The sequence below is a fragment of the Loxodonta africana genome, chromosome 6 (genome assembly GCF_030014295.1).
Source record: "Loxodonta africana isolate mLoxAfr1 chromosome 6, mLoxAfr1.hap2, whole genome shotgun sequence".
Lineage (NCBI taxonomy): Eukaryota > Metazoa > Chordata > Mammalia > Proboscidea > Elephantidae > Loxodonta > Loxodonta africana.
Window position 1 is genome coordinate 125,241,637 of NC_087347.1, and position 18,057 is coordinate 125,259,693.

The following is an 18,057-nucleotide window of genomic DNA, read 5'->3' on the forward strand; positions in this document are numbered from 1 at the left end:
CAAAAAGAGATTTTAGGTCCCGGTTGTACCTTTCCTGCCTCAGACTTGGAATCAGTAATTTCTCCAGGAAGTCCTGTTTCTTTTTATTGAGAAATTATTTTAGGGGCCACAATCTGAGCACTAGGGTTTTTTTTATTGCTTTGGGTTAGCAGCTGTCTCTAGGAATCTTCAATTGCCAAAACTAAGAAAATAAATTTATCTTAAGTTCAAACTGAAGCTTCTGATAAATTCAGGACTACAGCATTTTTACTTAATGTTTTCTATCTTACATCTTTATCTCCTTTCTTCTTTACCAGGAATACTAGTTCTACAATAAAAGAAATGAAACCTTAGAATATAACAGGTATTCACGTGTTTTATTCCACATTACACAATGGTCTCGGAATGACAATGCCATTGCTGAAGAGTTTTCTTTGTTTTTTAACACTGCTCTTTTTCAACCTTAGGATATATCCTACAAGAGTTCTGTAGTCAAATTATAGTTTTAAAGTCACCTGAAATAGCACCTCTCTGTGTGGTTATGCCGTCAACTAGATATACACTTAATGTTGATTTGTTTCGTGTTACTTTTCAACTTTTAGGGTTTTTTTAATTAGTTTTGTAATTATGTGCTGTATTTACATGACTCCAAAGTCAAATCTATAATAGAAGGAAGGTATATGTTTCAGTTATCTAGTGTGCTATAACAGAAATACCACAAGTGGATAGCTTTAACAAACAGAAATTTATTTTCTCACAGTTCAGGAGACTAGAAGTCAGAATTCAGAGCACCAGCTCTAGGGGAAGGCTTTCTCTCTCTGTCAGCTCTGGAGGAAGGTCCTCGTCTCTTCAGCTTCTGCTTCCAGGTTCTTTAGAGATCTCCATGTGTCTTGACATCTATCTTACCCCATATCAGCTCTGTTCACTTATTCATAATCTCTCCTATATCTCAAAAGAGACTGACTCAAGATGCATAATCCTGCCTTATTAACATAACAAAGACAATCCATTCCTAAATGGATTATAACTACATGCAAAGGGGTTAGGATTTACAACACATATTTTAGGGAAACATCATTCAGTCCATATCATTCCATACTTTGGCCCCCCAAAATTCGTGTCCTTGCCACATGCAAAACACATTCACCCCATCACATCATTCCAAAAGTCTTAAATCAACTCCACATCCAAAATCAAAGTCTCGTCTTCTGAATCATCTAAATCAAATACTGGTGAAACTTTAGACATATTTCATCCTGGGCCAGAATTCCTCTTCATCTGTGAACCTCTGAAATGTAGACTACAAGTTACCTGTTTGTAGAAATACAACGGTGCAACAGGCACAAGGAGGACGTTTCCATTACAAATGGGAGAAATCGGAGGGAAAGAAGGGATAACAGGCACCAAGCAAGTCCAAACCCAGCAGAACAAATTACATTAGCTCTCAAGTCTTAAAAATAATCCTCTCTTCTCTGAGACTTTCTGAGCAATGGCCCCGCCCTCCAGACTCTGGGTATTGGCCATGCTCTCTGGATTCTGGGCGAAGGCCTCTCTGCCCTGGGCTTCAGCTCCACGTTCCAGGCCCTCTGGGATCTCAACTCTGCTCCTTCAGCTTTAGGCAGCCCTATTTTTTATTCTCCTATCCGAGTGGCAACTCAACCCTCTCGGCCCTGGCAGGCCCCATTCTTCTGCCCTTTGAGCATGGAGTCCCCACCACCCCATCTTTGGGCAGTGGCCCCACTCCCCTGGCACACCTTAACAGCAGCTCCACACTCTGGAACCAAGTTGGCGAAGGTCCAACTCCTCGAAACCAAGAAGGACCTGCTTCCTGCGCTCCTTCCAACAGTTCTGCATGATCTCTGCACTATTCCAAAGATGGTCCTTTTCTTGGAGGACAACAGATGTAGCTCATTTGGCCTGTTTCCCACATTTAGAATTACAAGGGGCAGACAACATTTTTTTCCCTTTGTTCTTCCTCTGTTTCCTTCCTGCTCTGGTAATTGGTTAGTTCTATCAATCACAGGCTTAATCTCTTTGACAGAAGATTGTATAGCTATGTCCTTGGTGAACATTCTAGGGCACATGTCCTTAGTTTGTACAACAGAATTTTCCAAATCTTTAAGTTCTGTTTTCATTTTACACAGTTTATTTCTAAGCCCGTCCATTTCCACTACCGTTTTCCTATTTGCAGCAAGAAGAAACTATGTGGCCACTTTGAGATCTTGCTTAGAAATCTCAGCTAGATATCCAAGTTAGTTCATCACTTATAAGTTCTATCTTCTACCAAACATTTGACCATAATTCAGGCAAGCTTTTAGCTACCATGTAAAAAAAAACAAGCTTTTAGCTACCATGTAAAAAAAAAAAAACACACGTTCATCGTTTTCTTTAAAGCCTCAACAGAAGCACGTTTGTCCGCATTTCCAGCCACATTCTGTGCTGACACGGTGTGTAGTCTCTGAGACGACAGAGACTTGCTCTGTAGCTCCCCTTCCTTCCTTCTGACCCCTCACCAGAATTGTCTTTGATGCCCACAGTTCTACCAACAGTCTCTTCAAGGGAGTCTAGGCTTTTACTATTAAACACCTTAAAACTTACAGTTTCTACCCATTACCCAATTTCAGAACCACTTCCACATTTCTGTTACGAGCAGCATCCCACTCCTTTGATGCCAAATTCTTAGCTATCTAGTGCAGCTATCACAGAAATACCACAAGTGGATGGCTTTAACAAACAGAAATTTATTTTCTTACAGTTGGAGGCTAGAGTCCAAATATATAGCGCCGACTGTAGAGGAAGGTTTCTCTGTCGGCTCTGGGGGAAGGTCCTTGTCTCTTTAGCTTCTGCTTCCTGGCTCCTTGGAGATCTCCATGTGTCTTGGCATCTATCTTACTCCATTTCAGCTCTACTTGCTTGTTTAATTTCTTTTATATCTCAAAAGAGATTAATTCAAGATACATCCTTCACTAATTCTGCCTCATTAACGTAACAAAGACAACCCATTCCCAAATGGGATTATAACCACAGACATGGGGCTTTGGATTTATAACACATATTTTGGGGGGACGTAATTTAATCAATAACAGTATATTTTAAAAAACAAATTAGCCTCCGTCCATCTCCTGCACCATAGTCCCTCTTTCCCTTTATAAGGAAACCATTTTATTAATGACTTTCCTTTTTTTTTTTTATTGTATACAAAAGATAGACAGATTGATAGATTTCTCCCCTTTTCTTACATAAAAATAATATATATACTTTGCCTTGGTTTTCTTGTTTTTATTTCATTTTGTTACTTAACAAAACATCCTGGAATCATTCCGCAGCAGTGTGTAGACTCCTTTTTTGCCAGTGCACTACGCAGGATTTCATGGTGAGAATGCGCAGTAATGCACTACGCAGGATTTCATGGTGAGAATGCGCGGTAATGCACTACGCAGGATTTCATGGTGAGAATGCGCAGTAGGTTACTCACTCAGCCCGTTAGTAACAACAGTTTGGGTTGTTTCAGTTTTTTGTTATAAATAATCCTGCATTCAGTAGCCTCATTTGTGCCCACATCCTTTTGATTTTTGTTCTAATTTATTTTTTGAATAGATTCTTAGAAGTGGAATTGCTGGGTCAAAGGGTAAATTAATTTAATTTTGTTGGATGTTTCCAAATTCCCCTCCATAGGGTTGTAGTATTTTACATCCAAGGATTTTGTCAACAAAAGGATGCGGTCATACTTCTTTACTTTTGCCAGTGTCTTTGGTAGAAATGGTATCTCTATGCAGTTTTAAATTGCATTTCTTTTAATGTGAGATGTTTGTCTTGTTTTATTTTCTAGTTTCTTTGATCAATTCTGTGTTTTCTGTTTGATTTTTCAGAGTCAATACAGATTTGTATGTGAAGCTATTTTGAAAGTCTATGAAGAAGGGTTTGTTAAACCCTTAACATCATCATCAAATAAATGAGAAAGCAAAAGGACTGGAACCCATGTTGGAAAGCTGCTTTCCATTACAGTCACTGTGCCATAATACTGCTTGCAGGAAATGGCGTCTGAACAAAAAATGAAGAACTAACAAAAACTTGGAAACTTCAGCACTGTTGCACTTTACATTTAAAAAAGTCACTCTCTCAAACTCAATAACTCATGTATTTGAAGACTATTTCATGCTTTGCTCCGAACAAATACAGAGTAACTGAGTATGTTCAGGGTAATTTATGAAATTTTGTGTTGGTGCCATGCAGACCCCTCCTGGTAGAATTGCCACAGACAGGGTTCAGAGTTCTCATCATCTCTGTTACACACCTGTGTCTTGAAAGCAGAAAGAAGTAAACATCAAGAGTCGGCCATGGTGTTTTCCTGTGATTCATGTACTTAACTATATACTAATTTTCAGATTTTATTTTTAAAATGTTAGCAATATCCTTCTCAATATTAGCCAATTTACTGCCTGTGGATGCAGCACATTTTTCCCTGTACTCCCCCTGTAGAGACCTGCTGTTCATAAGAAGAAAGGTGGAATTTACTGTTCCCAGGAAGTGCTGCATATTGTCCATTTACCAGCATCTTGTAGAAGTATAAACATGAACTAATGAATCTACGCATTTTCTCGGATTTAATAATGTAACTTATATTTCTCATAAGGCTGGCTTATTCCAAATCATGTGATTTCACATACTCCATGTAAAGGAATGCATGCATTGTGTCTTAACCCCTAAAGTGCCTTGAGATGTCCTTGTACGTCTAATGAAAAGGCACTCATTTGACCCCACTAGGAGGTATGTATGTATATTGTACATTCTTACATTTTTATGAATTTTGAAGACGTTCACATCATAAAAACAGCCTCTTGTATTGATAGTTACACAGTTAAAGAAGGGTAAGGAAATTCTCTTGCTTTCATTCTGAACTCAATGCTTGTACTTTGCCATAAAAAGCGAAAGATAACTTGTGTTCTTTTGAGTGAACGCTCTGCTGCTATGGAATCTTTCAAAATGTGCTCATTCCTTTACTGGGGGACAGGGGTTAAGTTTAGCAGTTCCACATAAAAAGATGCTGTATTCTTCAGATTTCATATTTCTTTTGTCACTGCTTTTAGATGTGGTATCTAACATGCACATAAAAGTTAAACATATTGATCCTCTAAGGTAAAGTTACAACAGTTGATCATGATTTATTCCTATTGCTAACCAAAACAAAAAATTTGTTTTTTTTTTTAGCCAAATGATTACTTTTCAGAGTTCGTTTCAGTTCATATCAAGCTTTGTTCACACTGGTTGGGATGCTTCAAATGAGGAATGAAACGTTTTGACTTGTTTCTACCTGTAATCACTCAGTAACCGTAATGAGGGTTTCTTGTCATTTTTGTGTACAGTTAAATTGCTCCAGTTTATACATACTTATTTAAATTATAAGCATGTTAATAAGGAGAGTTCTGGTTGTCCAGCCTGGTGGAAGATCTGATTTCCCTGTAAGGATGTATATATTTTCCTCTTCAGGTTTCTGTTTTATTTTTAAGAGCCAGTTCAATGAGTGAAAAGTTGCTCACCTGCTCAAACATTACTTTACACAATTATTTTATATGGATTGTCGTCAAAATAGATTTAAATATCAATGGTTTTTTTAATATTTCTCTATAGTCTTGATAAAATTTAGAGTCAAATGATAGCTATTTTGGAATGCCATTTAGTATGAGAAAAAAACGTATGTTTAAGAAACTTCAGTATAGTCTAAATGATAGTATTTCCAAGTGTTGAAAAATCATAATAATAATTTTTAGAAGTTACGCTTCTAAACATTAATAACCAAGACACCAAATAAATTATCATTTTAAAATTTGTTTAAAGAGAGAAGTAAACATAGCCTTTATGTCAAAGAGAAATTCTCTTATCTATTTCCAGATTTTATAATCAAGAGAGTGTAAGATAGTAAATAACCATAATCTTATTTAAACATTCCATTCTCTACCAACAGATAAATTAGGTTGCTATGTGGCACCACGATAAGTTGAAAACTGAAAACATAAGACCGTGCTGGGGGAGGTCTACATATTACATAACTGGTTTAGCAGTCGCTTTTCACCGGAGTATTCGTACTGTATAGACAGAACATGGTAACATAGACAAAAAGAGATAGCTGTGTAGATGTAAACCAACAGATGCCATGGTTGGCATGTTCTTTAATTTAAGGTTTGGTCTACACTTCTGAGAGTAACTCTGGTAATTTGTTGGCAATGAGTACTGCTGCCTTTTTCTAATCATTCATGCCTATCTTTAAATGACAATGTATTAGAAGTTTAGAATTACATTTGAATTTCTCATGTATGAATTTTCACCTGGGAGCCACCCTCTATCAGTATTTTTATGTACAGAAAGATCCTTTTTTAAAAGCGTGTTTATTAGGATCTTCCTTAAGTGTAAAATAAATTGTCCTTCACACCTTCTTAAAATGAATATGCTAATTATGTTTCCCCGTTCACCCAAAAGATAAGACTTTATCCAGCACACCTAAGAATTTTTTGACCTGTTTATTAGTAATCTAAATAGGTTTCTAAGGATAATCCTAGCTTTCAGACTTTGGATAGTTCTAGACCCCACCCATATCAATGCAGTTTTGTGTGGTAAAAGCCCAGATTTCCTGTATCTAAGCTAGTTTCCCCCTCCTCTGGCTACCCCACACCTCCACCATCGCTCCCCACACACACACTCAAGAAAGCAATGCTGATTTCTATTCTGACAAGTGGAAAGAGATACTGATGATCAGTAGACTTTTCTAAATGCTAAGAAGTATTTGTGTCAACCTTTGCCTCCGATTTGGGGTGGCTTTTCCATGTGTATTGAGCATCTGATTTGTATCAGCACTGTGTCCATAGGATTAGGAATATCTTGGAGTAGACTTTATATTCCCCAGGGAAAGGAATTGGTAGTATTTGTTAAGCCAGTGCATCTATTCAAAACAGAGGCAGGGTAAACAGCCTAAGAAACTATTCCTTTTGTGTGGCCTGCTAATGTAAGTGGGAGGAGTAAACAGGGAGGATCCTTTTGAGTAGGAGTAAAGAGAATATTTATCATATGAAAACTGACTTCAAATATGTAAATGTTAAGCCATTAAAACAGTTCCTTGAAGGTTTCAAATACTACCATACACACATAGAAAGACTTCTGTGCATCTGTGTGTGCATTTCACAATGGCTAATGCACACAAACAGGAGCAAAGGATTGTTTTAACTATAGAGTTGTCTGTAATCTGCTGGTAGGTCTGATCCGCTCTAATCAGGTATTTGAGCAAAAGTCTTCTGTCTCCACCAGGAGTAATAAAACTTGAGAGCTGAAAGGGACTTGCAAGATTTTATACGGCCTTTTTCCCCCTCCACCACCTTACAGGCAGAAAAACAGAGGGCCCACAAGATTAGGTGACTTCGCAGAGCCTGGTTTTCTACAATCTGAGTTTCCCGGTTCTCATCAGTCGGGTGTTCTCCATATTCTACTAGGACTTCAGTAAATTATAACCTATGTAAATATCATAAATTCTTGTGACTTTTAGTCTGTTTCAGCTCAGAGAAGCATAAGCAGGCAGTGTTTTCACTTAATAACTATGGTGACCTTAGAAGATGTCACCTAAGTTAGAAAATAACTAGGCTTCAGAAAGTGATCCTAACTAGGACGGTGACCCAGTTCGCTAGTCATGCTTCCCGGATAGAACATAAGCTCCTGTAAAGCATTTAGGCTCACATACATGCAGTATGAAAACATCCTGGACTGCAAATTAGAGGACTAATTTTTAAAAGCACTTAAAACCTAAAGCAAAGATTTAGGACGTATGTACATTTATAATCAATTTATGTTCCTGTTGTGAACGTGTAATAGAATTAAAGCATTACTTGTTTTAAAATCTTATCGAGAAGGGAGACACAAACAAGAATTCATAACGTGCCGTTTAATATTTGTATTTTGAATATTTAAATATTCTGATGATAAGGTTGCCAAAGTAGTTTTGAATTTACAAGAATTATTTATACCACAATAATGTGGGAAATGTTTACAGGCTCTCTATTATCGTAGTGGTTATTTTGTAGTTCAGATGAATTTGGTTTTAAGTCACTTATAAATAATAAATACTTGATGGTAATTTTTTGTTGGAATAAATATGTCTTAATAATATGACAAGACATGGATAAATTATGCTACAGCATGCTTTTTATGTAAGCTGTCACATCAGAAAAGTAACTGACTTTATATTAATGTCATTTACACTTCACATTGGCTTCAGCCACCCAGCCTCCATTTCTGGAACCATTTTTTGTGGTGTTCCCTCTACGTGGAATAGGTATGTTATTAAAACCCACTGGGATTCATTTTATCAAATATCAGAGTTACTGATCTGTTGGTAAATGTGTATTGATGTCTCAGTGTGATTACAAGTTATAGCAATGACTTTGTGAAATACTTAGAAAATTGTATAGATACGAAGAAATTTACATAATCCAAAAACTTTTCTGAGGTATCATTGCTAATAGATAATCTCCCCAGTTTTACAAAGAACCTATGAAATTAATCACTGAATTGTATGTTTTGGGTTCAACTTACTTTATAATGTCTGCAACTATTACCATCCACAATATTTTATTACACATAGAGTCCATTTATTCTTAGTAGCAATTACTACAATAAGCCTTTCAAAGTTATTAAAAGAAAAAAAAGCCCTATGTCAGCCAGGAATTACTTATCATTTTATTTTTATGATCTTGGTGAAGCTGTGGTGGGTAGACACCAAATAGTTATTTCTGTTTCCATAGCTAGATGTGCTGCTATTTATTTATATGTTTTCCTACTGCAGTATACTGTTAATTTCTGAAGTTTTGTAGTCATTTTTATTTTAGTAATCTAAATTAAGTGGGCATCCAGGAGTGTTATCTCCTGGGGAGCAGTCCATCAACATTGGTTAGATCTGGTTCCGTGCATAAATACGTAAACCAAATTTTTGTTCGTTTGTTTAATTTACAAAGGTGAAAAGTATTAGCAATATTGCAAGTTAAAGATTACAGTTTTAAGGGAGAGTTCAAAAGTTTAACTTCCTGACACCTTTTAATATTTCCAGTATAAGAAAGAAAATGCTTGGAAGCCTTGTTAGGCTCAAAAAATGTGTCGGCTGAACACTGTAGAATTTTCCTATCTGTCGTGGTGTAAAATGATACAGAAACTATTTTTCTATGAACAAAAGTTAAAAACTGTTCACTTCTTTTACTTCATTGTAAAGAGAAAAATGGTATTTGTATGTCTTTCATGCTGTAGAGAACATGAATGTATCTTTCAAATGTTTTTAGAATTATGACTTTGATTCTAAGGATACTCTTTGTTTAAAAAAAAAAAAAGGTCAGCAAGAGATTGAAAAGAAGGAAGGAAAAAATATATTACACTCCATTAGACAAAATGCAATTTAAGAAGAAAAAGGTAATTTTTATCATAAACAAGAAAAACCATTATTGAAGCATATCTCAAGTAATAATGTACACTGTGGGGTTTTGGGGGCTTTTTTTCTTCTTCCTTGTTTGGGCTCTAAGGTAGGAAATTTCAAAGAAGTTTGCACTTCCTGTTTTTAAATGGAGAATAATTGAATTCTAGACTTCTCTGGAGTATGCGTGAGGGTTAATGTGCCACTGCACGCGTTTACATTGGAGCAGAGTTCCCAGGCTTTGTCACTGTGGCGGCCACAAGTGAGGATGTCATTGTGAGAATGTGACTTTGCTGAAGCCAGAAAGCTGTGCCAAAGATTGACCGCGGTGAATACGTACAGAGGCACCTGCCCTGGGAACGGTTTGGCCCTTTTGTTCTCAGTGTCCAGACAGAAGGATGTACGCCACTCTGACTTGTAGCAGTGCCGACATATACTTAAAAAAAAAAAAAAAAAAAAAAATTTTTTTTTTTAAGGGTTTATTAATTCAGCTGAACAACAACAGCAACATTTTAAACCACCTTCTTTAGGCATGCTGTTTTTGTCCAGGATCTTCTGTAAAAGGTAGTATTTATTATTTATCACTCATTAAACTTGAATCAACGAGGGCTTCATTATTTTGACTCCACCCAACCTTCTAACTATTTTAAAAATCACTGGTTTCCATTTCCAGTAGACTCTTTGTGAGGTAAATACCCTAAACAACTTAAGGTTATATCAGTCTCCTTCAACCCTGGCGTTCCCAAAATTTAGCAACTACCATTTGTGACAACCTTCAGTAAAATGGCACATTGCTAAAATAAAATTATTACCAGGAAGCCATCAAGGTGGACATAGCCCTGCTCAAACCCTTAGACCCAAATAGATGCCGATTTATGGTTCCCTAAATCCACCACAGTCCCAGTTGAGCCCGTTTCCCATTTTATTAAAAGAAGTTTTTCCTTTCTATTCCTGAATTGCAATGTACCAGTTATTGACCTTCCTGGGCAAAGAAATTTTTCCAACCCAGTTTTGGGATTCTCTGGCACCCATCTTTTACCATCCTTCAGAGAGTTGACAAGAATATTCATTTTTCCTGGTATTCTATAGCGTAGATTAAACTTCAGTGCTAAAATTGATGTCTTGAATTTAAAATAGTAGCACTTTATTTCATGCTTACTACTGACTTAATTTATACATTTAAAATAAAAACTATCCTAGGAGTTTTGTAAATATGGAAAAAATTGATTAGTACATAGAACATTGGATTGGACCCAACTTGAAATGCTTTACAATGATCTCTTGATAGCGTATTTGATATTTAAGAGGTAATTTGTGGGATCTTAGCTGTGCTACTTTTCTGTAATTTATTTTGTACAATAAAGACTACCCAGTTGACTGTCTTGCTTCAGCCAAGCTTGGTTTCTGATAAACATTTCTGCGTTGCATTTTTTTATACATTATGTGAATACTTAGAAATCTGTTTTCTTTTGTACCTAAGGGTTAAGTAGATACCACAGCACATGTTAGCTACCGTCGAGTCTATATCAGCTCATAGTGACCCCCTGCGACACAGTAGAACTGCCCTGTAGGGCTTTCTTGGCTCTTACCTTTATGGAAGCAAATCGACAGGTTTCTCCCAAGGAGCTGCTGGATGGGTTCAAACTACCAACCTTTCCATCAATGGTCAAGCGCTTAACTGTTTGCACCACCAAAGCTCCTTCAAGTAAGTTTAAGCGTGCAAAAATCCTGACACTGTATATGTACCGAAGGATAAGATTTAAGAGGCTAAAACAGTTTACATTAAGCTGTTTTTATTTTCTGCCGTTAAAATGTATCTGCTTAAAAAAAAAAAGTCCAATCCAGTGTTCCTAAAGCATCGGGACATTTCAGTTACAATCCATATTGTAATCTTTTCAAATAAGAAGTCCTTGTCTTTATTTTCTACAGATAGTTTATTATATACTCATCAAATGATATTTTTAAGTAGTAACTTTACAAATAATTATTTCTATGTAGAGGGTATTTTAATTTGGGATTTTTTTTCTTATAACAGGTGCTATATGTAAATATGAAGGGAGAAAAAGTCATTTAGTTAAAAGGCTAGTTTGTTTCCTGATTACAGTTTTACATTTCTGCTGTCATTTTGTATTTGATGCTGCTGAACTAGTAGCGAATGGATTAGCCCCAGCATTTTTTAGACTTTCTCCCCCAGTGTCACAAAAATGTCTCCATATGGTTTTGTCTTCATAATTAGGAGGCAAAGAAGCTAAGGGTTCATTCAAAATGTACGAGCTTGAATTTGGTCAACACTGGGTACTGTGAAATCATCACGATGCTATGTGTCTGTCATTGCAGCTAAATGTATGCTTGAAAGGCCATCTATATTTGTCTCAATATCAGTGAGAAATTAAAATTCCTAATGCTAATTCATGGGGGGAAAGATCTACAACTACTAAGCGCAAACAGAAAAAATGCTGGTTTGCATTAAAACTGTTTCAATCTTAAGAACAATTTATGTTCTGTACAATGCTATTACACAAACTTTGTTGGCCATATTTCATTTTGATTGAGAAATAGTTGTTCAGGTACAAACGTGAAAAAACTCTAGCTGTGACACTATTGTTCAATGGCAAAATAAAGATGTGCTTTTGTAATGTAAGATCTAGGAGTTTTGAAGATTATTTTATGGGAGTTGTTTGTCTGACGTCTCTCAAAATGGTTATATTCATGAATGGGTGACCAGTAGAGGGAACTGGGAGAATGCTCAGTGTGAAATTTGTTTCTGGAATCACTGACTCCGATAATGGATGTGCTGGGGGGAGATGGGATGTAGAAGATTAGGGAATGTCTCAGAGAAGTTCTTCCTTCACTATGGCCACTGCTTGCCTCCTCTCAGCACCAGCCATTCCATTCTGGTTACGGTCATCCTCATATAAGACCCTCTCAGTCAAAACCAAGTACCTCTCTTTCTAAACCTGAAGTCATCTGGCTTCATACCTTCCCCAAGGGCAGTTGGGATACCATTTTCTACCTAGAAGAAAAGTACTCAGAAAAAAGGTAATAGACAAGAAGTCAAAAGTAAAGATTTATGATTTTACCATGTGTCTGTCCTTGTGTACATGGTAATAAAAATTCAAACAGCATAAGAAAGGTCCAAGATGCATGGTGAAAGCCCCTTCCCCATCCCCTACCTCTAAAAAAGGGTCCCTCGAGCCAATGACGTTATGAGTTTTATGTATTTTTTCTGGGCATGCCTGTGTGTGTATGTATACATTAATTAATGCCAAAGGGATTGTACAGTATATTTAGCAGCTTGCTTTTTCAATTAATGTATCTTGGCAACATTCCCATATCAGCATATTCAAGGCTACTTCATTCTTGGTAATCATTGCCTAGTACTCCATCATATGAATCCACCATAATTTAATTTCTCGATAGACCCTTAGATTGTCTACAGCTTGTACTTTTACAAACAAGGCTCCAAAAACATCCTTATGGAACTATTTTTGTTTATTATTGCAAATGTATCCATAGGTAAATTTCTACCAGTAGGCTTGCCAGGTCACAGGGCACCTGCATTTTTTAATTTTAATTAATGAATATTTCATTTTTTCCAAGGAGATGGCACCAGTTTGTGTTTCCACCAAAACATGATAATGCCTGTTTCTCCACGTTCTTATGATCACTGGTACCAAAGTTATTTGCTTATCTCATAGATGAAATAATAGCATCTTGACCTGCGTTTCTTCTCTTCCGCAAGTCAGGAGGTTAAACAGTTTGTTATACTATTGATCCCTTGTATTTCTTTTGCTGTAAATTCCGTATTGATATCCTGGGTAGGTTTTTCTATTGGGTTCAAATTTTTACTCATATGAAATGTTGGAAATTAAAGAAATCGCCATATTTGTAGGCAAATAACACAAGCCTTCTACATTTGCCAACTGCAGCCTCCACCCGCGAGATATTTCCGTAAGCGCTGCTGTGCCCATTTTTTTTTTTTTTTTTTACATGTTTTCTAGTCATATGTCAATTGCAAAAGCATTTTCATAGTGTGCTGTCTTTGACTTTGGGGAAGGGGAGAGTATCCCCACATTTTTAGTACATTTTAATATAAATGTATCAATCTCCTTAATGACTTCCGAGTCTGGGGTATACCTTGGAAGGCTTCTCTTTCGTTCCTAGTGACATTGCGTTTGTGGCTGAGCTTTCTTAACCACCGTCCCAATGACCTACCCAGTAAATTGGCTCTCTGGTCTCAGTTTTGCTGGAGCTCCTCCAGTTCCATCAGTTAAGTTTAAATTTATCAACGTCAGTTGTGTTTATTTCCTGCCCTACATATACGACTTAGTCTTTAGTATGTCATTTAAAGAATTACATATTACATAAGCCCCTGAAATGGAGGGTGAAAGGAAAGGTTCAGGTTTGGTTTGGTTTCGAAAGCCTTATAAAGATGTCGTTAAAATTTTTAAGTATTAAATTTAAAAATAATTTGACTTAAAAGTAGGAATCAGCAGAACAGCTATGAGAGACCGACAAATATAGATAATGCACTTGGGGTGTGTTTTTTACAGGAAAAGCTAAGGGATTATCCGTGGACTCAAACCCAAAGAAAAAGCTTTCACCCTACATAAAAGAATCACAATTTGGATATACATTTATATGTTTTAAGCTAAAACAAAGTTCATGTATTTTTTTATTCTTCCTTTAAATGATTTTCCATTTAACCCACCAACTACCAGCTCTGATCCCATCAGATATGTGGGTTTCTACCACCATTTATGTAACAATTCCTCAACCGGTAAGTATTTGGACAGTTTTCAAATGTTTCCTATTAAAAGCAATGCTACAGTTAACATTCTTTTATGCACTCTTTTTCTTTTACATCATGTTTGTACATACAAGTCAACTGTATTTAACTTTTCCCTCAATGTTTTACTAGGATAATTTTCAAACAGACAAAAAAGATGAAAGAATTGGGCAGTGAACATCTATATGTCCCTTGCCTAAAGTCTACAATAAACATTTTGCTGTATTTGCTTTATCTTATATCTGCCCATCTAAGGCCCTCCATCCATCAAGCCACCTTTTTTTTTTTAATGCATTTCCAAGTGAGCTGCCCAAATCAGTAGTTCAATCCTAAGCACTTCAGTGTTCATATCATTAACTAGTGTTCAGTATTTGCTTATGCCTCTTTTTTCTACATAAAATATAAGCAAATATTAATTTTACCTTTCAGTAAGTTTTAACAAATATGTATATCTGTATGACCCAAACACGTATCAAAAAACAAAAGGTTACCCATCACTCCAGAAAGTTCACTTTTGCCTCTTACCAGTTGTCTTAGCCTCTAGTGCTGCTATAACAGAAATATCACAAGTGGATGGCTTTAACAGAGAAGTTTATTCCCTCATAGTCTGGTAGGCTAGAAGTCTGAATTCGGGACAACGGCTCCAGGGAAAGCCTTTCTCTTTCTGTCAGCTCCAGAGGAAGGTCCTCATCATCAGTCGTCCCTGGGTCTGGGAGTATCTCAGCACAGGAACCTCAGGGCCAAAGAATGCACTTGGCTTCTGGCACTGCTTTCTTGGCGATATGAGGTCCCCTGTCTCTGCTTGCTTCTCTCTCTTATATCTCAAAAGGGATTGGCTTAAGACACTACCTAATCTAGTAGACCTCATCAGTATAACTGCCACTAATCCATCTTATTACATGATAGTGATAGGATTTACGACACATAGGAAAATCACATAAAATTGTGGACAATCACACAATACTGAGATTCATGGTCCAGCTAAGTTGGCAGATATTTTGGGGGAACACAATCGAATCCGTGACACCAGTCAACCCATGCTGTCACCTCTACCCACCCCACCCCCTCGAAATCGCTGTTTTGATTTTTTACACTATGGATTAATTAGCCTGTTCTAGAGCTAGGTATCAGTGGAATGATGAAGTCCGTTTATATAATTGGAATGATTAAGATTTGTTTCACTTGGTGTTTCTGAGATTCATCAGTGCTTCTTGTTTGTTTCTTATTATTACATGAATAAGCCAAAAAAAAAAAAAAAAAAACCTGTTGTAGTCAAGTGGATTCCACCTGACAGCAACCTAACAGTTCATTTACAGCCTCATTTTAATGGATTCCAAGATGTTTCTGTTTTTTTGTTATTACCAATAAATATGCTTTGAATATCCCTGTAACAAGTCTTCTTGTGGACATACATTTTCACTTATCTTGAGTAAATATCTGTGAAATTGCTAAGTCCACCATGTTTTTTGCTTGTTTTTTAATTGATATTGTTAAATTGGCGTCCAAAATTACGTATCAATTTACAATCTAATCAATAACGTACATGAGTGTCTCCATCTCTACTGGGTATTAAAAGGACATCATGCTTGGTAGAGTAGAGGTTCAGCGAAAAAGAGGAAGACCCTCAATGACATGGATTGACACAGTGGCTGCAACATTGGGCTCAAGAGTAACAAGAATTATGAGGATGGTGCAGAACCGGGCAGTGTTTCATCCTGTTGTACATAGGGTCGCTATGAATCGGGACCAACTGGATGGAATCTAACAACAACAATAGACTCCTAATGCCCAGCAAAGGATGGAGATGCAGAAACTCACATTACAGAGTAGACTGTGAATTGATATATAGTAATAATATATTTTTTAAAAGCCTGTTGTCCTTGAGTCGATATCAACTATTAGTGACCCTATAGGACACAATAGAACTGCCCCATAGGGTTTCCAAGGAGCAGCTGGTGGATTCAAACTGCCAACCTTTTGGTTAGCAGTCCAAGCTCTTAACCACTGCACCACCAGGGCTCCTGATATATAATATTTTCTTTCATATAATTAGTAAGATTGAAAATCTTCATACGTCTATTGGCCATGCATATTTCTTCTTCGGTGGATTGCTTGTTCAGATTCTTTGTCTATATTTTGTAAGTTGCTCTATTTGAACAGAAAATGATTTGGACTTTCACTTCTGACCATGAGGGAGGAAGAAAGTTTAGAATTATCCTCCCAATCTAAATAACTAGAAAATTTGACAAGATATAGGAAACTTTTCCAACATTGGCCAAAAGCAGAGCAAGATTATAATCCCTGAGAAAAGAGCAACAAATGATGTGAGACTTGCCATCAGCCAGGCTTCCTATAAGGAAACAATTTCCAGACTGGTGCAGAAATGGGGAACCCAAACAGGGCTGGTCATCTTACTGAGTTGAGGAGACAATGATTAGAGTTTGGGGAAGGTGGGGCAGTTATATGGGGCAAAATTCCAGAGAAGAGGAAACTATATATTTACACAGAAACTATGTCAAGAAGTTTACATCCGAGTCGCCTGAGTCCTAGACTATCGATCTATACATATAGTGGAACCTGGAGACCCAGTATGCTCTCTACAAGAATAAATATAAAGACAGATAGGTTCAAAGTAAGGGAATGGATCCACATATGTAAAATATCTAGAACTGGCAAGTGTATGTAGAGACCAAAGTTTAATCAGTGGTTACCAGGGGTGGGAGGGAAGGGGACGCTGAGTCTGTTAAGAGTAATGAAAAAACTGGAAATGGATAGTGGTAATGGTCATGCAATAGGATTAATGTAATTAATGTCACTCAATTGCATGTGTTAAAAATGTTGAAATGCCAAATATTTTGTTATATATATTTGTACCACAATTTTAAAAAAGCAAAGGAGTGGAGAAAGATATACCATGCTAATACTAACTGTGGGGGAAAGGACCTAGTTTTACCCCAAATAAAATGGCCTTTGTCCTTGGCTCTGGGGAAATAATCCTTGGAGTAATTAGGGTACCATGATCGGGAACTTCCAGGCCACACCTGGGTGTTTGTGCTGGCAAGTGGGGGCTGACCCTAACCAGCAAAGACTCACTTGGGAGGCCGCTATTTGCTAGCGTCAGGAGGCATGATTTAACCTATCATGCAGGACTGGCCAATGAAAGCCTGGAACACTAAGGTTCAGAGAACTTCATGGTTGGTGAGAACATCTGCTCTCAGGAGGGTAGAGCATCCACTGGGACATGGAAGCTCTGCCTTGGGAACCCTCCCAGACCTCACCTTAGGTGTCTCTTCAATTGTAACCTTTTTGGTGATGATAAATCTGTAGTTATAATTATGGTATACTCTCTGAATTCTGTGAGTCATTCCAGTGAATTACTGAACCCAAAGGGGCAGGAGGAGTCAGTAAGTCAGAAAGTAATGATGTTTTGTGGACTCCCAAGATTGCAGCTGACATCCTGAAGGAGTAGTGGAAAACCAGCCCTAATTTTGTGGCCAGCAGGGCAGAAGTTTGGGGTGTCATGTGGGTTTCTCAAACTTGAAGCTGGCATCTGGCTACTTGGCAGTCACAAGTATCCTTTTAACTTGGGAGTTTTGACCTAGCTCCAGGTGGCTAGAGTCAAAGGCAGCTGGTGACAAGGATGGAGAAGTGGGGTTATGAGGACAGATCAGTGCAATCCACGGTTTGTGAATTGGATTCCTGCCGATCTTTACCATGCACTAATCTAAAGAAAGCTGGAGTAGCTGTATTAACTTCAGACTAAACTTCCACCTTGACAGAACTCTCTCTGTCTTCATTCTCAACCCATCCCATCACCTTACCTTGGGACGCAAGCCTGCAGAAGTCTCCA

At 37.3% G+C, this 18,057-nt stretch overlaps 1 protein-coding gene across 8 annotated transcripts in view; it reads left to right on the forward strand.

The window, feature by feature from the left end:
* Positions 1 to 13,357, forward strand: part of PTPN4 (protein tyrosine phosphatase non-receptor type 4) — a 239,006-nt gene extending 225,649 nt beyond the window's left edge. For 3 of the 8 annotated variants that reach the window (XM_064287297.1, XM_064287296.1, XM_064287298.1), the window contains one exon: positions 3,849 to 13,355. In XM_064287297.1, the coding sequence (XP_064143367.1) occupies positions 3,849 to 3,935 (87 nt within the window). In that variant the 3' untranslated portion in view covers positions 3,936 to 13,355. Of the gene's footprint in view, positions 1 to 3,848 lie in introns of all 8 variants that reach the window. The other 5 variants (XM_064287295.1, XM_064287300.1, XM_064287301.1 and 2 more) reach the window with 5 other exon arrangements.
* Positions 13,358 to 18,057: the final 4,700 nt, after the last annotated feature.